General features: G+C 41.2%; 1 protein-coding gene across 1 annotated transcript; it reads left to right on the top strand.

The window, feature by feature from the left end:
• The first annotated feature begins 484 nt into the window (after positions 1–484).
• Positions 485–21,454, top strand: si:ch211-195b15.7 (synembryn-A). The gene is made up of 15 exons (XM_017697433.2): positions 485–572; positions 4,431–4,528; positions 5,928–5,975; positions 6,420–6,437; positions 6,873–6,971; positions 8,298–8,585; positions 9,680–9,933; positions 11,630–11,765; positions 12,482–12,670; positions 12,810–12,904; positions 14,471–14,621; positions 15,372–15,467; positions 15,602–15,746; positions 16,702–16,972; positions 20,013–21,454. Exons 2-15 carry the CDS (start codon positions 4,439–4,441, stop codon positions 20,143–20,145), a joined length of 2,013 nt encoding a protein of 670 aa, XP_017552922.1. The 5' UTR covers positions 485–572; positions 4,431–4,438; the 3' UTR covers positions 20,146–21,454.
• Positions 21,455–23,151: the final 1,697 nt, after the last annotated feature.

Raw genomic sequence — 23,151 nt, 5'->3', positions numbered from 1 at the left:
CTTTCGCCCGAAGACTGCTGGGATAGGCTCCAGCACCCTGACGGAGAAGCGGCTTAGAAAATGGATGGATGGATGGATGGATGGATAGAACCATCTACAACACATTCTGCATCAATCTAAAGAACCATTTCACCATGCAAAACACAATTTAAGCATAAAATGGTTCTTTGAGCATTTATGGTTATATAGAACCATTGTCTTTCCTGTAGAACCCTTAAGAAGCATTTTATGGATGTACATATGTAGCAGCATAACAGTATCATTTTATTGCAAGTCCTGGTTCTGGCTCCTCAGTCATGTACAGTGTAGAGAGTCCTTGTCTCGCAGTGTTAATTACAGATAAAGCTTATTGCTCTCCTACAGGTCCTCTATGAAAGATGGACACTCTAACGGCTCGTGTGGAGTGACCATACACAGCGGATTATGAACAGTGAGACGAGGTTGAGATTAGATTAGAAAAACTAAGAACTAAATCTCAGAGCTGATTACAAAAAGGAGAGAGAGGAGAAGAACACACAGCGCTGCAGCACACTCATCAGCAGGACTGTTCACTGGTCACTGCCCTGCAGAAGGTAAGCACAGGAAGAAAACACTTTATACTCTTTAGCTTATTCTGAGTTACATGACTGGTGATACAGTAAGCCTGAAGTGAGGAGCACTTCGCTGATAGTTGGCTGTGTTTTATGTGTTATAAGAACATCTCAAATGAAAATATCACTCTCGGGGCCACGTAAACCACCTGCTGTCGGAACGAAACCTTGTATCTCAATTTGGTCATTTTTCAGTTGACATAATTTGAAAATGCTAGTTCCACTGACTTACATTAAAAGAGAAGTACACTTTTCTTTCTCCTGTAAAGTTACCATTTTGGAGATACAAGCTTTTGTTCCCTCAGCAGCAGTATACATATACATATATTTGTCAGCAGTGGTGAACAGTAACTAAGTACATGTATCTGTACTTTACTGAAGTTTTCCATTTTGAGTGACTTTTTACTTTCACTCCACTACATTTCAAAGTCAAATATCTTACTTATTACTCCACTACACTTTGAGAAATCTGTCCTTCCTTTTGGTTTTTGTGTGTATAAAAATGTAACACATCAAATCAAAAGAAGTGCAAAGCAAGAGCACCAATCAGGGCACAGCGGTCACTTTGTTCTGAGCTTGTTTTGACCTGTTGGTCATACCGACCCAGTGCAGCACACAGTTCAACGTCAGTGCAGCAGTGTAAAGATTTGGGAGCACATACGTCACCTAAATGATGAACTAACCTAACTTTGTAAATAGACCACAATATAGAAATATGTACACATAAGCAGTCGTGACTGGCACGTTTCTTTTTTACTGAATTCATACAAACACTTTCATTTTATAGTAAATTAGTTTCAGTTAGTTTATGTTTATGAACAGGGACCTACAGATCAACATAGTAAAGGAAACTCATTTGTGATCCTGAATTTAAAGACAGTTTTTATTCAACTTGTAACTAATTTACAAAGTGATCTTAAACTGAAACTTTGCTTGTTTGTAAAAGTGATTTCAGAGCCACTCGGTTCTCCCTGATGGAAACTGTTTACCTTCAGTGTTTTGTGCTTATGATCATTTTAATAGATGTCAGCGTCACTAATTAATGACGTTCTATTAAAAGACTGGTTTACCAAGAGAGACGCTGGAAGATTTCCACCTAAAATGAGTTCATGAAGCGAGTCTTGTTATAAAACCGATAACAGGACATTAAAGTCATAGTGAATCTTTTAGTACTTTTACTTTCAATACTTAAGTACATTTGAAGCCAAATACTTTTGTACTTTTACTCAAGTTGAGGTCTAGAGTAAGGACTTCTACTTTTACTGGAGTAATATTTTACCTTGGGTGTCTCTACTTTAACTCAAGTACATGATTTGTGTACTTCGTCCAACTCTGTTTGTCAGATCAAAACCTAAAAACCTAGTATCTCCAAAATGGTCAATTTATAGGAGAAGGAAAAATCTACTTTACTTTTAAAGTCAATGGAACCAGACCAAGTCATTTTGAGCTGTTTCTTTTGGCCCATTTATCATGAAATTTACAAACAATGTAAAAAAACAACAGGCATCTTCAAATTGTATCAAAACTGAAAATCGTTAAAAATGGAGATACAAGGTTTTGTTCCAACATCGATACATATACATACACAAATGAATGATCAATATTACCAACAGACTTGCTGCTATATATACAAGTATGCAGCTCTTTTAACAATATACATGAATTTTGACTTTTTGTCCTTTAATAAATATTTTTTTCTAGGTGAAAAGTTTGTATTTGTACCTTTTCACAACCAAATGTTTAAAAACAGAACAATAAATTACAAGCCTGGAGACAAGATAGGGTGTGTGGAGTCAGTACAACTTAGAGAATATAATTTCAGTGGATTATGGTACAGTTATGTTCCCTGACTAAAGGTACTGAGATGTACCCTTGAGGAAACCACCCCAGTGATGAGAGAGGCACTGCCCCATTGATAGTTTACCACCTTTTTTCTGCCAAATTAAATGACTTTTTGTATAGAATCTTCTCAGGTGCCTAAAACCTTTGCACAGTACTGTATTTAGACAAGATTACAGTCACTGCACATATTAATACTTACTTGTATTGTGAATGTCTATATTAATGGACATATAGACAGTCAAACATAATGTAAATATATATAAGTAAATATATATATATATATATATATATTACTTATTTCTAGTGCGATAAATGATCCATATGAGCCCTGAGAGACCCGCTCTGGTTGAGCCTGTGTTAGCAGACATTTGTAGACGTGCTCACTCATCCAGTATGAGTCACAAAGCCGCTTGTGTAATAACGTCTGCGATATTTAGACCCGACAGATTGTACATAATTCAATTAGATTCCTCCATTTAGCCCCGCCCCCTTATCTATCCATATTGGTCAACAAGATCCACCTTATTATTAAGTTTAAAGAACCTTTCACACAATGTACAATGTTCTAAACCAATTGGAGCTCTTTACTAGAACCATCCATCCAAGTCAAAAAACATTTAGGAAACTTTTCTTGTAAGGGTGCAAATAATCAGTAAATAATGGAGCAATGCCATAGAAGAACCACTTTTGGATCCCTAAAGAACCTTTTAATTTATGTTTTTTTAAAAAAGAAACATTTTAGGTTTAAATAACCTTCTACATAATGTATAGTGTTATAAACCAATTAGAGCTTTTTCCTAGAACCATCCATCCAAGTCAAGAACCATTTAGGAACCTTTACTTGTAAGAGTGCAATAAATCAGTAAATAATTAAGCAATGCCATAGAAGCACCACTTTTGGTTCCCGAAAGAACATTTCAATGGATGGTTCTTTAAAGAATCATATTTTAAGTTTTAAGAACCTTCTTTAAGAGTAAAGAACCTTTTAAAGGTTTATAGAACCCTCACTCAATGTGAAGGTGGTGCTATACGGACTTTAAAGTTATTTGTAGAACCTCATTAGGTGGACTAAGGTTCTCACGCATCTCATTTACAGTAATGATTTTTAAACAACCACCTGTTCTCAAACCAGTCCTCAGGAACCCCAGGCAGTCCATGTTTTTGTTCTATCCCTATGTTTTGTGAGTTGAGTTGGAAATTGTGGACCATCTGGGGTCCCTGAGGACCAGTTTGAGAACCATGTATAAATTTTGAATCGGACAAAAGGGGCCTTTATGACCACTGACATGCAAATGGTTTAGAACAGTGGTCACCAAGCCTGGTTCTACCTTCCTGCAGACTCTAGTTCCAACACCAATCTGCCCACCTCCTCCAGCTGTAACTGACTTCTTCAGAAGTCTCTAATTGGCTCGAACAAACAGACTTCACATTTGCGATGTTTTTGTGTTTGACAGTTTCTCGTTGCAGATTAAATTGATCTGGAAACCAGCTGGAGTGATTATAAATGCAAATAAGTCCATTCGTCTCCAAGTAATCGATGTTCGTCTTCAATCTTTCTCTTTGCCGTTTTGTTAGCTACTAGCCAGATTGTAGTCTGCATGGCAACCTTCAGGTTTAAAGGGTGAATTAGCAGTTCTACATGAACTCAAACATTTAAGAGCATTTATTGTTAAATTGTGTTGAATGATCAGCAGAGCTTTCTTTTACTGTAAAGGAGGATTATTTTCCTTTTACCTATAAATCTAATTCTGCTGTGGAGTCACAACAGGAGAGTAAAAGAGCTGCATGTGGCTCCAGAGTCAAATGTTGCTGACCCCTGTTCTGCGGTATCACTCAAGATGGTGCCGACCCCTGTTCTGTGGTATCACTCTGAAGAACCCTTCTTTAAATTTTATTTTTAAGAGTGTGGATCTTGTTGACCAGCAAAGGTGTGAGTAGATGGACATTAGAAATGCAGTAGGACTAAGTTCATGTAACAAAGCAAACGTCTCTGAACAGAATACACCATGACCGTGGATGTGGAGAGGATCATTCAGTGCATCAAACAAGGAGACCAGGACAGCGTCCAGGCGCAGCTGGATGACTACAACACAGAGGTACAGAATGTTCCCTGCTACTGTAGCAAAAGTGCACAAGTGCTGCAATTGTACTGAACACTCTTGAAAATGTTCCTACATGGTTCTTTACCTTGGATATACAGTTTATGGACAAAGCTTTAATTGCTTATTTGTCCAATTATGTTTAATTTTTCAAAATTTCTGCTTAACCCCTTAAAGGTTCAGGGCCTGCTGGTGGGCCCAATGTTTTATTATACACTTCTATAACCTAAGAACAGCTCAATCAGTCCCTGTAGTTACTGAATAGTAAGTATTAGTAAGTAATAAGCCTGAGATTTTAAGGGGTTCATTTATTCATTGAGGGGTAAACAGTCATTCATGATTTGAAATGGTTCACTGTAGAGAAACTTGCAGACTCAGATTTCTTTGGTGGTGATAGGAACCAGGGGTTACAATGTCTACAACACAAATCTAGCCATTTTATTTACTATCCAAAACCAGCAGTGAACCTACATGTGTCTCCTGAGTTTTTATATGTAATGTTGATTGATGATATACGAAGTAGTAATAAATCGGGAACAAAACGTTTTTATACATCTCTCTGCCATGAATGGTTTCAGCCACAAAACATTCTCAAAAAAAAGTATCTCAGGAATTAGACAGTGCTTTCATAACTATTTCATGTAATACCTGTCTGTGGGGGAGCTTTCAGAGGTGGACATCTGGTTCCTATCACCACCACTGTGAACAATTCCCACTCGTAAGTTTAGCTAGAATGGAGCATTTCACACCAAACCACTCTGAATGACTTTGTTTACATCTCAGCCATTTAATAGAAATTCAAAAAAGATGTAGTGGATTTCTCCCTTAGGAAGGAGTAGTGTTTCTTCTACAGCATCACTCCAAGAACAGTTCAGGCACCTTCATGTTTAACAGTGTAGATGATTACTGCAGTGTTTGTATGAGTGACCTGAGCTACATTAAATCATAGCAACTGTAATATTACATGCAATAAAATGTAGTGTGATGATACGGAACCAGTGAAAAGTGCCACTACCTCATGAAGCCTCAGACAGACATACACCGTTTCCATGGCAACGGCACAGGCGAGGAAACCTGAGGGGTGTTCATTTATTTATTCAGACGTGTGGCAGAGAGGAACTTTTGGCTGTTTCGTTTCAGTAATTACTCTCTCTGTGTCTTTCTCTCTCTCATCTCTCTATTTTTCTCATTTTTCTGTTACTGCCCACCCTCTCACTCTTTCTCTTACTTTATCCATCTTCCTGTCTCTTTTCTTCCTCTGGCTCTTTCTCTCTGGCTTGTTCTCTTTCTCTCCCTCTTTCTCTCTCTCACTCATTCTCTTGCTCTCCTCTCTGTCATTTTCTCCCCCCCCTCTTATTTTCTCTCCTTTCTTTTTCCCTCCTCTGTCTCCCTCCAGTACTCTCAGTGTTTCTTCTTTAATGTTGAAGAAAAGGAGAGGAAGAAGGTAGGGGCTCAAATCTGCAGCTCTTTGAAATTCTTTATATATATATATATAGTGTGTGTGACGTCTGTATATGTGTTTGCCTTTAGTTCGCTGAGGTTTGCTAGGTTTCCTCTGGAGCTTTGAGGCTAACTGTGTGAGGTAATTTAAAAGCTCAGCTCAGTCTGATGGAGTGTGTGCTGATTGCAGTTTTCACAGTGCTAATCGGTGGGTATCGGCCTCCATTACTTGTTAGCCACATTAGCCTCACAGCTTCACTGCAAAACTAAATAAGCCAACCTCAGACACCAAACACATCTTGGCTGATTGGCGGTGTTTGGGATACGGGAACAAACACTGAACAAATAGTATTCACTGAACTATCGCTTTAATTGTGATGAAGGTTATTAATCACTCTGTCTGCTCTGCCTCATTACACTCACCACAACACGGACCGACTGGACACAGCAACAGGAACTGGAGGAGGTACAAACTCACAATAATACACAGGGGGAAAGCTCAGAAAGAGAGATGACAGAGAGAGAAAGAGAGAGAGAGAGAGAGAGATAGAATACAGTAAGATAGAAAACAGAGCAAAAGCAGAGAGATAGAGAAGAGAAAGAGACAAAGAAAAGAAAAAGAGAGTGAAGATATTGAGTGAGAGAGGAGAAAGTAATGAGAGCAAAGAGAGTGAGCAAAAGAGTGAGATGAGAAAGGAGAAGGGATGAGAGGATGATTCAGAGAGGTAGAGTGGAGAGAGTGGAGAATGAAAGAGTAGCAGGTGGTGTTGTGTTCTGTAGAGCCTCTGAGAGGATGTGCTCTGTAGTCTAGCAGCTCTAACAGCTCATATTCTCCAGAATGATATCTCTCTCTCTCTCTCCCTCCCTCTCTCTCTCTGTGACTTTCATCTGTGTCTGTCAGTTCCGCAAGAATAAAGTGAGGGAGTACGTTCCAGACTCTGACTCAGACCTTGGCTCAGACGATGATGAGTGTGAGGATACTGAGCTGGTGTTGCGGAGGGTGAGCGAGAGATGCCATTCATCTTTCAGAAGAAGAAAAGGACTCTTCCTTTTCTCACTCTGTTCTTCCACTGACTCTCCCTCTTTCTCTCAAGCTCTAAGGAGCTTTGTTGGCACAATCGTAAAGTCTACACAGTCTATATAGTCTATACAGTTTATACAGCCTACACAGTCCATACAGCCTACACAGTCTATATAGTCTATACAGTTTATACAGCTTATACAGTCCATACAGCCTACACAGTCTATATAGTCTATACAGTTTATACAGCTTATACAGTCCATACACTCTTAGAAATAAACGTACTATGCAGGTACATGATTCATTCATCAAGGTACAAACAATGTAAGTCTACCCTCAAAGGCACAACAGTGGTTTTAAGGTACAGTGGTGTACCTTACGTGAGTTTTTCCTAGCAGAAAAGTAGATATTTGTACCTTTTATAACCAAATGTTTTTAAATCAGAACATTAAAATAAAAAAATCTGGAGACAAGACAGGGGGTGTGGAGTCAATACAGCTTAGAAAATATCATTTCAATGGATTCTGGTATGGTTATGTTCCCTGACTAAAGGTACTGGGATGTACCCCTGAGGGTACCACCAAAGTGACAATAGGGGTACTACCCCTGTGACAGTGTCATACCTTTTTTCTGAGAGTGTACAGTCTACACAGTCTACATAGTGTATACAGTCCATACAACTTACAAAGTCCTTACATTCCATACAGTCTATACAGTCAATATAGTCCATACAGTCCCTATATTCCATATATACAGTCCATACAGTCTATACAGTCCATATAATCTGTAAAACCAGCCAATTTTGAATTCACTGTTTCTGTGTTGTCATGGAAACCAGATTTGCATAAATATATTATGCATATTTACAGCAGTTTAGCTCTGCACAATCACGCTGAAGTTATACGAGGTGTGTCCCAATTCAGGGGCTGCATCCCTCGAAAGACATGGCCTACAAAAAGCATGTCCTTGTAAGGCTGCGTCACAAAAAAACATTCCTGTTAAGTTCTTTTAGAGTTCTTTAAAAATGGAACCAGAAACTTTGATTTTACTTTTTTATTTATTTTTTTATTTATTCGAGCTAGAGATGCTTCTCCCTTTCTCTCCTTGCTCCATAAACAAAATAAACATCTGGTTCTTATCAGCAGCACTGTGAACAATTCTGACTCTGCAACTTTCTCTACAATTAACCAGTCAAAAATGATCTCACTAGAGTTGTGTAAGAATTTGTAACAGTTGGTGGAATTGCCCTTTATTACCCCCCCCCCCCCCCCCCCCCCCTTATTTCTCTCTCTCTCTCTCTCGCAGCGTCTGGCCTCGGCCCTGATGTGGTTTATCCGGACACAGCTGCAGCCAGGTGTTCTGAGAGTGTGTTTGAGGACCCTCCGTATCCTGTCTCGCGACCGACAGGCTCTGGCGCCCTTCATCACCGACTCCGCCATCCTCACCCTCGCCCGCCTGGGTGGCGTCAGCTCCCTGCCTATCCCTGGCCATGAGGAAGAGGAGGAGAGAGAGGAGCACGAGCAGTGGAGCTCAGCCTGCGGCACCACCAGCTCTGAGTCAAGACCCACAAACAGCAGCAACTCAGGGTCCAAGGTCAGCGTCACCGAAGCTAATGCTAGTACAGCTAATTCTCCAGCTCTAGTCAGCACAGCTCCCATTAGCCACACGGCTTACTCAGGCAGGCACGACCAAACATCACAGCGTGTCACTACCATTCAATATTCATTCAACATTCTGAGTGGTATTTCAAACCTTGAACTTTTTTGTTCAGTCCTGTTCCCACAAGATTTCATCCCACTCCCACAGAAAAGTGGAATAATTTGTCCCACTCCGACAACCAAACATTTAGGCCCGCCTCTTCCTGCGCAGCTCCTTCAAGGCGAACTGACATCCAATATCTGACACAGTCTATTCACAAACGTTGTTCTCTGCTGAAATAACCCAGCAGTCGTGGTCAATAGGCTGGCTGTGAAGTAAAGTCACCAAGCGCCATTTATTCTCAGTAAACACAAAGCAGGAACTAAAACCACAGAGCAGCTATTTTTGGTGCTTTACTGGGCAGCTGTCGTCATCTTCTCCATCTCTGTAAGCTTTGAGAATTTGCATGTTGTTCGAAGAATCTCGCCAGCTTCTTGTTCAAAATTTCTCCTTCCACCTTACAATGCAGTTAGCGTTAAGTCCATTTGTCTCCAAATGATCAATGTTCATCTTATATCCTTCTCTTTGCTGTTTCGTTAGCTACTAGCTAGGCGAGAGTGTTGCTGTTGCTATGGTGACCAGCAGTCAGGGTTAAAGGGTGATTTAGCAGTTCTACATTAACTCCAGATTTTAAGAGCATTTATTGTTAAACTGTGTTGAACGATCAGCAGAGCTTTATTTTACTGTAAAGGAGGATTATTTTATTTTTACCAACAAATCTAATTCTGCTGAGGAGCCTCAACAGGGCAGTAAAAGAGCCTCGTGTTTCCGACCCCTGGGCTAGACACTGCTGCGTGTTTACAACGGCTTTATTAATGATTACATGTTCACTTCTGTTTGAAGTGTCCCTTTAGTCACTGAATGACAAGCATTAGCTAAAGCTTTTGCAGCTAAAACTGGCTTGACGAGCTGGACAGCACAATAATGGCATCATTAGCATGGAAAATCAGCTTGATTTTGCTAATCATCACTTGTGTTTTGTCGCCCAGGCCTACACTCTGGACACACACGGCCGCATGAGAGAGGTCATCATTGAAACTCGAGGGGAGCGGCGCGGGTCATACAGGGCTGATGGGATTCACAGCATGTTGGCAAGGGGAAAGAGGGACGCCAGAGGAGAGAGGGATGAGGAGGGGGATGAGTGGTATGATGATGGAGAAGTTTGGAGGAAGGAGGCTGTGAAGGCTCTCTGTAATGTCATCTACAACAGCCAGAGGGCGCAGGAGAGGGCGAGTGCTCTGAAGTGAGACTCTCAACTTTACTTACAGCTACTGAGTCATTCTATGGAAACGTCCATTTTTGTGTCCCTAGCTTTTACAGATACATTATATACTTGAAAAACACGTTGGGGTTACAATATGTTTATATTTTTAAAAAAGAAGCTATTTTAACTATGCCATCAATCTATCAATTTTGCTTTTTAGATCAGTTATGTAGAATTCCAGGCACCACAGAGGTGCTCGTCCTCACAATCAGGTGTAAAGGGTGTGGCCATATTTTGAGGGAAAAACATGTTTTTCTACCATTTTAACTGCAATAATGTATACATGACTATGAGATATATGAATGAAAAGAAAACAAATGCCAAATAGATATATATAATGGGGCAGTTGTGGGCTGGAGGTTAGGGAACTGGCCCTGTGACCAGAAGGTCGCCGGTTCAATCTCCAGTGCCGACAGTCCATGACTGAGGTGTCCTTGAGCAAGACACCTAACCCCCAACTGCTCCCCGGGCGCCGTGGATAGGGCTGCCCACCGCTCCGGGCAAGTGTGCTCACTGCCCCCTAGTGTGTGTGTGTTCACTAGTGTGTATGTGGTGTTTCACTTCACGGATGGGTTAAATGCGGAGGTGGAATTTCCCCGGTTGTGGGATCAAAAAAGTATCACTTAACTTAATGAAAGTTGTCCACAGCAGTCATGTTACCGTGTAACAAAAAATCTTTTATTTTGAAATAAAAATCACACTGATGACATCACTTGACTTCCTTTTACCTATTTTCTGAAGGTATATGAAAAAAAGCACATGGTGAGTCCACTGTGTCTTTTCAGTTATCAGAGATTTTCTCATTTAGCTCATGATTTCATGTGAAGCCTTTAGTTGACATCACTGGTGTGACCTACTTTACTCTTAGGTAATTGTGAGGAAAAAAAACAAAAAATACAAATGGAGTAAATTACATATTTTAGTGGATATTCCATGATTGACAACATGTGCTTTGATGTTCCGTAGCATTTTTCATTAAACATGTCTCTGGTGTTACCTTTATTATGTGTAACACCAATGACAACCGGTAACACCAGTGACTCCTATGGAGAGATAGAAAAGGGGATGTTTCTATAGAATGACCTTACTATAAATGAGGGAAATTATTCTGAAGCTGTGTTTTCTTTATACGAGAAATGCTATTTCATGCAATTATGCATATGTTTGTATATGTATATTACATATAGTTGCATATAAGATTGCAGTTTCAGGTAATAATGGACAGAGTAATTTGGTTCAATTAGCATATTTACAGTATTATATTTCACTTATTACATTTTTCACATTTAAAGAATCATCAGATAAAACTGAAATAGTATGGAGCCCCACTGATGACATCCTATATAAATAAAAATAATGCGTGGCGTTTTATTAACGTGTGGGAACGAGATCCTAATGCGTGGCCACAGCTTAGTAAGGCATAGGAACAAGATCACGACTTACTAAGTCATGGCTATGCATTAGGATCTCATTCCCATGCTTTACTAAGTCGTGGCCACGACTTAATTATCTCGTTCCCAAGCCGTACTACGTCGTGGCCATGCATTATTTTTATTCATATAGGATGTGATCAGCGGGGCTCCGTAGAATAGAGAAGAATTCCTGAATTTTTTCCATCTTGTATTTTGTATTATTGTATGAAAGTCTCCCTTTTTACTCTCTCACTTTCTCTCAGGCTTCTCCCTGGATTGTCTGAGAAGCTGAAGGACAGTATCCGCTCTGCAGCGCCGCCCAGTGGGCAGTTCTATGACCTGCGTCTCCTGTTTCTGCTGACTGCTCTGCGCCCAGAGCTTAGGAAACAGCTTCAGCAGGTAGGAGAGGTTTTTTTTTTTTTTTTTTTTGGGGGGGGGGGGGGGGGGGAGAGAGAGAGAGAGAGAGAGAGAGAGAGAGAAAAAGGCAAAAATTGAGGGAGAGAGTTAAAAGAAAGTAGAAAAAACAGAAAAAAAGAGAAGAGACAGTAGAGAAAGAGAGAAAGAAAAAAGAAAAACAAAGAGCAGAATAAAAGAAAGAAGAGAAAGAAAAAGAGACAGAAAGGAGAAAAGGTATGAATTTCTCTTTGAGAGAAAAAGCAAGAATGAAGAAAGGCAAGAAAGTGTAAGAAAGGTAAAGAAAGAGAGAGAGAATGTAATGGAGAGAAAGAATGAGAGATGAGAAGACAAAAAAATAAGAAAGAAAAGAGAGACAGAGAAAAGGCAAACACAATTGAAAGAGAGAGTCAAAAGAAGGAGAAAGTAAAATGAAAGAGAGAGAAAAGAGAGAGGGCAAAAGGCAGAAGAGAAGGCGAGACAGAAAAAGAAAAACAAAGGAGGACAAGAGAAGAAAGACAGAAGAGAAGGAGAGACAGAGAAAGAAAAACAGAGGAGAGCAAGAGAGGCAGAGAGAGTGAAAGATTTAGAGAAAAGCTGAAAAAGGCATAATAATAAAGAGAGAGAGAGAGAGAGAGAGAGGTGGTATGACCAGCTGTTTGTAATGTGCTCTGCTGTACTAGACAGTGGTCAGCTCTACCCTTTCCCACTCTGGCCCTCAGGCGCGTGGTGTGTCCATGTTGACGGCGGTGCTGGAGCAGTGTCTGGAGGTGCGCTGGGTGGAGGACTATGAGGCGGTCACTGGCCCCAGAGCAGCCCCCATCAGCCGAGACGCCTCCCAGCGCGCCATAGAGATCCTGAAGATCCTCTTCAACATCACGTACAGCATGCACAGACAGGAGCCTGACGAGGTAAAGCTGGATCGGCCTGGATTACTGACTGAAATCCATACCACACATTCCTCCACTCTAAGTCTACTTTCCACTGTGGCTGGTAACAACTCTCTAATAATAGCCCAAAGCCTCACCGCCTCATCTGTTGCACCTCCAGGAGGAAGCAGCTCTGTATCGCCATCTGGCTGCAGTGCTGCGTCACTGCCTGCTGCTGTCCTGCGAAGAGGAAGAATTGGTAGATGAACTGCAGGGGTGAGAGAGAGGAAACACCAACTGTCCAGATAAATTTGGATTTAGTACATTTAAGCATTGTAAAAGCTAAGACATGTTTGTGTCTTTAGTTTTGCATGGGAGCTATGAGGCTAAAGTAGCTAACAAGAAACATAAGTTAATACCAGAGCTGGTTTATGAGGAGTCTGGCCACTTCCTGTTTCCCCGATTATATCACAAACAGTACTGCAAAATGCCGTGAACGAGTCCTCAATGAATGGGGGTGAATGGAGCTAAATGGCTAAAAACGAAAAGTTAAAATAGTTTCCAATCACTTGCCCAGAACTTTCCTTTAATTTTAGAAAGCATAAGGATGTATTTCACTAAAAAACAAATAAAACCCAATTAAATGCTTCTTACAGCAAATGGGTTTTGGGCAGCAGTTTGCTAGAATTACTGCTATTGAGAGCTGAGTGGTTGGCATTACTGCTACTGAGTGCTGATTGTTTAGCATTACTGCTACTTAAACTTGAGTTATAAGAGTTTAAAATGGCACCTCATGTATGCCGATAACGTCAGGGGCAGCAGTAGCAGTATTGCTAACCAATCAGCACTCAGTAGCAGTAATGCTAAACGATCAGCACTCAGTAGCCGTAATGCTAACGTTATGCTGCCAGAATCTCATTTGTTGTAGAAAAAAGGAAATATATATGTGAGTTTTCTTTGCTGTTTTGGTGAAATACATCCTTATACTTTCTAAAATTAAAGGAAGGTTCTGGGCAAGAAATTAGAAACTATTTTAACTTTAAATTTTTAGCCATTGAGCTCCATTTACTCCCATTCATTGAGGACTCACTCGCAGGTGCCCTCTGGCATTTTGCAGTCTTGTTTTTGATGTAATGGGGGAAATAGGAAGAGGCCAGGCTCCTCATAAACCAGCTCTGGTAATTCTCCTATCGATGGGTTCTCTGGATTACACCCCACCAATTAGCATGGGGCTAACTGCATCCTTAAATATCACACACGTACCTTAAACTGCCTCAAACGTCTAGAAAAAAATCTGCTACTCTTGTTTATGAAATGTTCATGTTTTGTCTATTTTTATGGCATACGTTGTTAAGATATGCAATATTTATTAGATTTTTAACTAGTTTTCCCTCCAATTTATGACCAATTTGCTTCAACTAGTTAGGTCTCCCACAATGCAACTATGCTTGGATGGTGAAGGCCAGGACGAGCTTCCTCCTTAGCTTCACATCTTTTCAAATTGCCGCAACGCCACTGCACAGCTTAACACACCTGGAGGAGATTGCTGACTGCTAATTCTGTTAGATTGGTTAGATAGCAGCTAGCATCATCCCAAGTGATGGGAGTAGAAGGAGGGACATGCTGACCAACCAGAGGGTATGCAGCTTGCCCAATGCTGTTAGTACCATTAGCCTTGTAGTTTCAATGTAAAAGTAAAGAAACACACTTCAGACACCAAACATGTCTTGGCTGATCAGTTGCATTAGAGGGGGGGGGCTTAGTATACATTTGATTTTTAGTTTGAACTAGATGAGATCAGCTAATCTGTGAACTTTGACCTTGAAATCTCTTCCCCCACAGCCATACAGTGAACTTGCTGTCAGCCCTCCCTCTGCAATGTCTGGACGTCCTTCTATCCGTCCGCCTGTCCAAGGGATCGAGGGAGTCCAGCGGCATCAACATGGACTGTGTCCACTCGCTGTTGCTGTTCATGGAGAAGAGATTGGACAGAGTGAGAGAGAGAGAGAGTGAGAGAGAGAGAGAGAGAGAAGGGGGGGGCAAGAGACGGGAACTTGAGAGACAAAGAACAAAGAGAGAGAGGTAGGGGAGAGAGACTGAACAGAAAGAGAGGAAGACTGGAGAGAGAAAAGAGATAAAGGGGAGAAAAATAAAGAAAATTTGAAAAGGAGAAATGTAAAAGAGGAGGAGTTAGACATACAATAAGTCAGGGGTCAAGGACTTCCTTATTTGACTTATATATCTCTATTTGACTACATTCATTTAACTCATTGTCCATTTTATTAGCTCCATTTACTATATAGAGGCACTCTGTAGTTCTGCATACTTTGTTAGCCCATTTTACCCTGTTCTTCAATGCAGGTACTGTTTGGGTGGTGGATCTTTCTCAGCACTGCACTGACATGGTGGTGGTTTGTTAGTGTGTGTTGTGCTGGTACAAGTGGATCAGACACAGCAGTGCTGCTGGAGTTTTTAAACACTGTGTTCACTCACTGTCCACTCTATTAGACACTCCTACCTTGTTGGTCCACCTTGTAGATGTAAAGTCAGAGATGATAGCTCATCTGCTGCTGCACGGTTTGTGCTGGTCATCCTCTAGTTCTTCATCAGTGGTTACAGGATGCTGTTGTTCTCAGTCCAGCAGTGACATAATACATATAGGATGTACATGCTTACATATAATGGCCAATATTGTATAAACACAAGTGTGTGTGTGTGTGGGTGTGTGCGCGCATGTGTTTAGGGTCAGAAGCTGAAAGAGAAGTTGACTCCTGTGCTGAACCTTCTGACTGAAAGCTGCAGAGGGCACAGAGAAACTCGGCACTATCTCAGACAGCAGGTGATAAACTTCTCACACTCTGAGTGCTTTACCTCAGCACGTGTGGTGCTTTACTGCAAAGCTCATAAAAAGCTGTAAATGTCAGCGCTACTGTGGTCATCCTCGTCCGCTGATGCTGTGCTGTGATTGGTCAGATCCTGCCGCCCCTCCGCGAGGTGGGCCTGAGGCCAGAGCAGGGAGACACTCTAAGGAGCAAGCTGGTCAGACTGATGACCCACGTGGACACAGACCTTAAGTACTGCGCAGCCGAACTGCTCTTTGTGCTCTGCAAGGAAAACGGTACGGGGATTAGTTTATTATAATTACTTTATCAATATTATAATACAATATGACACTCATTTAGGAATGTGATGGAAAATCACCCACATTCATACTAAACATTTACATATTTATAACAACGCACCTTTAGAGCATACACATTGTAAACATTGTTAAAGTTGCAAACTGTACAGTTCACCAATCCATGTAAAATTCACATATATATCACATGATATCACATTCACATATGACTGACCATTCAGCCGACAGGAGTTTAGCCCTGCCCACACACACACGGGCACTTAAGTTAGAAATAATTTTAATTAATTTTAAAGACAGTATGTGAAAGAGTACGAAGCCCTGCTGGTGACATCCTGGATCAATAAAAATGATGCAAGGCCATGACTTAGTAAAGCATGGGAACATGATAATAAAGTTGTGGCCTCAACTTAGTAAGTTGTGGGAATGAGATGCATGGCCATTTCTTAGTAAGGTGTGGGAACAAGATTCAAATGCATGGTCAGGACTTAGTAAGGCATTGGAATTAAATCATTGCATCATGTTGTAGCCATGACTTAATTATCTCATTCTCATGTCTTATTAAGTCATGGTCACACAGTAGGATCGTGTTCCCACATGGTAGTAAGGCGTGGCCACGTATAAATTTTATTTACACGGGATGTCACCAGCAGGGCTCTGTAAAAGAGAGAGAGAGAGAATCAGTCAGAACAGTCAGTCTTAAAGGCACAGTAACAAAAACAACCTGATTCATTCCAAGGGTTGAGGAGAGGTTAGAAAATGATCATGTAAATATAAATGACAACTTTTAAGTACATAAAACTGTCAAATGTCATGAGTGGAGTTCGAGGGAAAAAATAAAACCCAAGTAAAGTGTAGAATATGAGCTCTTTAAAGTACCTGTGAAACAGCTACATCAGCGCAATGTTTGAGGCTAATACTCCCGTGTGTGGGTCAGTGGGGCGGTTTGTGAAGTACACAGGTTACGGCAATGCAGCTGGCCTGCTGGCAGCGCGGGGTCTGCTGAGCGGCCGTGGACCCTCGCCTAAGCCACAGTACTCCAGTGACTCGGACTCAGACACAGAGGAGTACAGACAGGCCAAAGACAAAATCAACCTGGTGACAGGACGAGTGGAGGAGCAACAGCCCGACCCCATGGAAGGAATGACTGAGGAGGAGAAGGAGGCAGAGGCTGTCCGGCTCATGAGCATGTTCAACAGGCTCTCCAGGTGTGTGGGCATCTTTTGCTTTAACATCAAAAAAGCCCTGACTACATAGGAAAAACAGAAGATGGTGCTGACTTTGTAGAGTTTTAAACTGAAGTGACAAAATCATTTCTTTTTGGTCACTGAGGTTAATATGAGGGTTAGATTAAGGACTGGGCTTCCTTATTTTCTTATTACACAGTGGAGTCTGAGACCACGTTGAAGCTCTGGTATGTTTTTTTTTTTTATTTAGGCCTGAAAATAAACAACAAATTGGTTAGATTTTAAGTATCATATTTCTTTAATTGAAAATCGGATTTAGATGACCGTCAGGTGATTTGATCTACTGATCAGAGGCTTTTGCACAAACTTAGGAGGCCCAGACCAGCTTGAGTGCCAGCTGTCAAACCAGAAAGGGGATACACCAAAGTCATGAAATTATTATGCTATAAATCAGTTATAAAGAAAGTTGAATTACATTAGAAAGAAATGCAAAATAGAAGGAATCTCATCAGTGGTCTCAGACAATAAAATCACACTGCAGTTGCTGTTTTGATTAAGTAAAATAAACATAACAAAATGCAGGTAAGTTACAAAATGAAACTTTACTGAATAACTTTGAAATAGCTTTTTTTAATCTTGTTTTTTTGGCAAGAGCAGATAACTCCAATGGTCATTTCATGTTTGTCAGAGTTAAACAAAGTCATGTAATGTATACAAGTTTCTTTTACGGTCAACATTTAACATTCTTTCACATAAAACTCATCCTTAAAGTGCTAATAATTGCAACAAAAGCAGCTCATTAATGGTCAGTATTAAACATCTGTCCAGTATGAGTTGTGTACACAAGGCTGAATCTAGAGCGGTTCTGTTAGATAGACTGTGCTCTGTTTAGATGCTGTAGCTGTTATTTTAAGACCTACGTAGCGCACTGTGTAGGGAGAAGGGGGCGCTGGCGTTTGACTGTTTTTGCTGTAAAATATATACTTGTAGTTCTTAATGGTGGACAATAAAAACATATTTAGGGTCCAGGATGTGCTGTGTGTTGAGAATATCTAATGATTCTGGTTCCATTGACTTACATTAAAAGTAAAGTATGTTTTTTCCTTCTCCTGTAAAGTTGTCATTTTGCAGAGATGAGGTTTTGACAACAGTGATATGTTATTGTTTATTAATGAATTGTTATTATTATTATATATAATTATTATTAGATATTGGTACTATGTGTGTGTGTGTGTATATGTGTGTGTATATACACTGCTCAAAAAAATAAAGGGAACACTTAAACAACACAATATAACTCCAAGTAAATCAAACTTCTGTGAAATCAAACTGTCCACTTAGGAAGAAACACTGACAATCAATTTCACAGCTGTTGTGCAAATGGAACAGACAACAGGTGGAAATTATTGGCAATTAGCAAGACACACTCAATAAAGGAGTGGTTCTGCAGGTGGGGACCACAGACCACTTCTCAGTACCTTTCTGCTTTCTGACTGATGTTTTGGTCACTTTTGAATGTTGGTGGTGCTTTCACACTTGTGGTAGCATTAGACGGACTCTACAACCCACACAAGTGGCTCAGGTAGTGCAGCTCATCCAGGATGGCACATCAATGCGAGCTGTGGCAAGAAGGATTGCTGTCTGTCAGCGTAGTGTCCAGAGGCTGGAGGCGCTACCAGGAAACAGGCCAGTACACCAGGAGATGTGGAGTAGGCCGTAGGAGGGTAACAACCCAGCAGCAGCTACCTCCGCCTTTGTGCAAGGAGGAACAGGAGGAGCACTGCCAGAGCCCTGCAAAATCACCTCCAGCAGGCCACAAATGTGCATGTGTCTGCACAAACGGTTAGAAACCGACTCCATGAGGATGGTATGAGGGCCCGACATCCACAGATGGGGGTTGTGCTCACAGCCCAACACTGTGCAGGACGCTTGGCATTTGCCAGAGAACACCAGGATTGGCAAATTCGCCACTGGCGCGCTGTGCTCTTCACAGATGAAAGCAGGTTCACACTGAGCACATGTGACAGACGTGACGGAGTCTGGAGACGCCGTGGAGAGCGATCTGCTGCCTGCAACATCCTTCAGCATGACCGGTTTGGCAGTGGGTCAGTAATGGTGTGGGGTGGCATTTCTTTGGAGGGCCACACAGCCCTCCATGTGCTCGCCAGTGGTAGCCTGACTGCCATTAGGTACCGAGATGAGATCCTCAGACCCCTTGTGAGACCATATGCTGGTGCGGTTGGCCCTGGGTTCCTCCTAATGCAGGACAATGCTAGACCTCATGTGGCTGGAGTGTGTCAGCAGTTCCTGCGAGATAAAGGCATTGAAGCTATGGATTGGCCCGTCCGTTCCCCAGACCTGAATCCGATTGAGCACATCTGGGACATCATGTCTTGCTCCATCCACTAATGCCACGTTGCACCACAGACTGTCCAGGAGTTGGCGGATGCTGTAGTCCAGGTCTGGGAGGAGATCCCTCAGGAGACCATCCGCCACCTCATCAGGAGCATGCCCAGGTGTTGTAGGGAGGTCATACAGGCACGTGGAGGCCACACACACAATACTGAGCCTCATTTTGACTTGTTTTAAGGACATCACATCAAAGTTGGATCAGCCTGTAGTGTGTTTTTCCACTTTAATTTTGTGTGTGACTCCAAATCCAGGCCTCCATTGGTTAATAAATTTGATTTCCATTGATGATTTTTGTGTGATTTTGTTGTCAGCACATTCAACTTTGTACAGAACAAAGTATTCAATGAGAATATTTCATTCATTCAGATCTAGGATGTGTTATTTGAGTGTTCCCTTTATTTTTTTTGAGCAGTGTGTGTATATATATATATATATATATATATATATATATATATATATATATATATATATATATATGTGTGTGTGTGTGTGTGTGTGTGTGTGTGTGTGCGTGTGGTGTGTGTATTAATAGTTGTAATAGAGGCGCTTATGCATATTAGGAATATAAAGAAATGGCATATAAAGTAGGTGTGATTTCCCTTTGACTTGACAGTTCTAGTCTCTCTTTTCTCTGCTCGGTATTTCTCAGGAATAAGATCATCCAGCCGATGGGGGTGACAGCAGATGGCCGCTTGGCGCCCCTCTGTGGCCAATGGAGGTACAGCTCCCTGGAGGAGGAAGAGGAGGAACAGGAGATAGACTTTGAAGATGAACTGGATTAATAAGGAAGACAGAAAGAGTTTTGGACAGGAAGAGGCAACAAGTGGAGCTGAAGAGGGAAAGAGGGCGAAAAGGAAGGACAGAGGAAAAAGACTGATGTCCTAGATGAAGGAATGGAGTTTAAGATGGATATTATAATATGCTTACAAATACATGGATATGAGATAATGTGCCAGGCAGCAGTGATAGTTGTATGTACAACCAGGTGTGCAAGGATGCGTTTTCATTTGCATGCACATGTGCAGCCATACGAGCAGTACAAATTAGAAGCAGCCCTGCTGGAAATTCCTCAGTCATGTTAAAGACAGTAAGAGAATGAGGGAAGCAAAGAGAGGGAGTGCAAGAGAGAGAGAGGGGTAGAGTGAGGGGGGTGGAGAGAGAGAATAAGTAGATCGAAAAATGGACATACAGAAAGAGAACAAGAGAAGCAAAGAGAGGGAGTGCAAGGGAGCGAGAGAGGGGGTAGAGTGAGGGGGTGGAGAGAGAGAATAAGTAGATTGAAAGATGGACATACAGAAAGAGAACAAGAGAAGCAAAGAGGGAGTGCAAGGAAGCGAGAGAGGTCGTAGAGTGAGGGGGGAGAGAGTGAAGAAGTATACAGATGGACAGATAGGGACAGATAGAGAAGAAGAGCAGATAGAAACAAGAAATAGAGAGGAAAAGAAAGAGAACAAGAGAAAGAGAGAGAGGAAGTAAACACTGACAGAGCAAAAAAGAAAGATAAAAAGCAGATAGAATTAGAGAAGAGAAATAAGGAGTGTGAGTGAGAGAGAGAGAGGGTAAAAGACAAGGGGACAGAAAAAGAGGGAGCGTGAGAGAGGAGATATAGAGGGGTATAGGAAGAGAGTGGGTGAAATATGGGGACTGAAAAAGAAAGAAGAAGTAGATGGAAAGTGGAAATTGAAAGAGAATGGGAAGAAAGAGAAAGAGGTGGATAGAGAAAGGAAGGAAGCAAGGGATAGAAGGAAAGAGAAAAGAGAGAGAGATAAAAACAGAGAGAGAGAGACTGAATAAGAGGGGGATAAAGAAAGAGGAAGCAGCTAGAGAGAGAGAGAGAGAGAGAGACAAAGAAAGACAGCCATCACCACGGATAGACAAACACACTTAGAAAACGCCGGCAGTGTTGCCATGGCTGCGTTGCTATGGTAACTACAGGAAATGTAGTTCTACAGATTTGAGGGATTTTTCTCCCTTCCTCCCGAGAGTGGAGTGTTTACCTTGAAGAGAACTGCTGAGGTTCAAATCTAATGCTGTACGCGCTGTAATGAAAGAATAATATGAGCTAAATAAAAACCATTTTCATTTCCTGTGTTCTCTGAGTGATGTTTTCATTTACGACATGATCAGCATCACACAGGAGCACGTGTGGCAGTGGGGTTGGTGCAGGCTGGGGGTCCATTAACCAAATCAGGAGGTTTCAGTGCATTGCTTTGATTTCCCAGCGTCTTGCATTTGCTTCCAGAATAAGCTCTCTTTATTTCAGCTACCACCATTTGTCTCCACAGCAGCAGCCCTGAAACCCAGGTGGGAAAAGGTCAGCACAAATTGAGAGTCAACAGCACAATGAACTCTTCTTAGTTCTCTTTGAATTAGAGGAAACCTTACATAGCTTTGCAAACAGTAAGATTACAGGAAAATACTATCTGTTTAAAGCAATGTGAAGCAGCCAGCAAATGACATACACTGTTCTTAACTGTCAGGACACACACAACGAAAACAAAGTGCACAAAAATAGAAATTAAAACACTAAATATAATAAATAAGCTTGCTTTATCTATCAATATTGCAAAAACTGAAATTCAAAAGAAGTATCAGTAGAGATCATGTCAGTATTGGTATTTTTAATATCAGATACCGATACATAATTGTCATTCTCTCAAAAACTGAGGATAGTTTTTCAAATTAACAACATTATTAAATGTTTACCGAATTGTTCACAGTGGTGGTGACTGGAACCAGACATCCGAATCATTTAATAATTCTAAAAACTTCCTCGCAGAGCATCTAATGGCTACAAATTCGCTGCCCATTGAGACATTAACAATAGTTTGGGCATAAAACATTTTAATATGCAGGTACATGCAGGTGCATTGTGATGCAAAATAGCCTCAAAAGAAAACTAACATTACATATGAAAACTCAGCAGACACATGTACGCTCACTGCTCATTGAAGACAGCAAATAAAACGGCTAAACTTGTGTTGTGGAGATTTCAACCCCTGGTTTCTACCACCAGCATTCAGGTTTCTCTACAATACACCATTTCATGTTGAAACGCTGAATGACTGTTTATATCTCAGTGGTTGAACTCCACAGAAATTTAGGAAATTTGGTGGAATTGCCCTTTAAAATGGTACTCTGGCTAAAATGAAAATGTAGCATCATTACATCCGTTGAAAACCAGCCCACTCACACCCTACAGCAGTGCCTAGTCTGTAGATTAAGATTTCCCCGCTAAAACACTAGAATAAACAAACCCTTCTGATGACATAGCTTGAAGGTGGGTGGAACTTTTGAGAAACTACAAGCAGAGTCGGTTTATGAGGAGCCTGGTCACTTCTTATTCTCCCCGTTATATCAAAAACAGGACTGCTAATCAGCAGAGGGTGTGTGTCCGTGAGCGAGTCCTCAGTGAATGGGAGTAAATGGAGCTCAACGGCTAAAAACGAAATAGTTTCTAATTACGCGCTCAGAACAGAATTTTAGAAAGTAGAAGGATGTTTTTCACTAAAAGAGCAAAGAAATCGTACCTATGTATTTCCTTTTTTCTACAGCAAACGAGTTTTGGGCAGCAGGATGCTAACAGTACTGCTACTGAGTGCTGATGGGTTGGTGAGCGAAGCAGCGCATTGGCTGTTCGTGCTCACTGACGTCATGAACATACATTTTACGCTGTAATGTGTTTTTAGGAAATGACTGCATTCTTTTACATTAAAAACGTTTAAGCATTTATAAACTATGATTTTGCTCAAATGTTCCATATCAACCATTTATTTTTTGGACTCACT

This window comes from Pygocentrus nattereri, chromosome 14 (assembly GCF_015220715.1).
Source record: "Pygocentrus nattereri isolate fPygNat1 chromosome 14, fPygNat1.pri, whole genome shotgun sequence".
NCBI classification, from domain to species: domain Eukaryota; kingdom Metazoa; phylum Chordata; class Actinopteri; order Characiformes; family Serrasalmidae; genus Pygocentrus; species Pygocentrus nattereri.
Note: the sequence above shows the minus strand (reverse complement) of the source record. Positions and strands in the feature narration are given on the sequence as shown.

What these genes read in the sequence shown, in the direction of transcription:
- si:ch211-195b15.7 (XM_017697433.2), top strand. Translation starts at nt 4,439, where the DNA reads ATGACCGTGGATGTGGAGAGGATCATTCAGTGCATCAAACAAGGAGAC. An exon ending in TTAGGAAACAGCTTCAGCAG is followed by an intron (nt 11,766 to 12,481) that starts GTAGGAGAGGTT and finishes TCTGGCCCTCAG; the next exon opens with GCGCGTGGTGTGTCCATGTT. An exon ending in GGCACTATCTCAGACAGCAG is followed by an intron (nt 15,468 to 15,601) that starts GTGATAAACTTC and finishes GTGATTGGTCAG; the next exon opens with ATCCTGCCGCCCCTCCGCGA.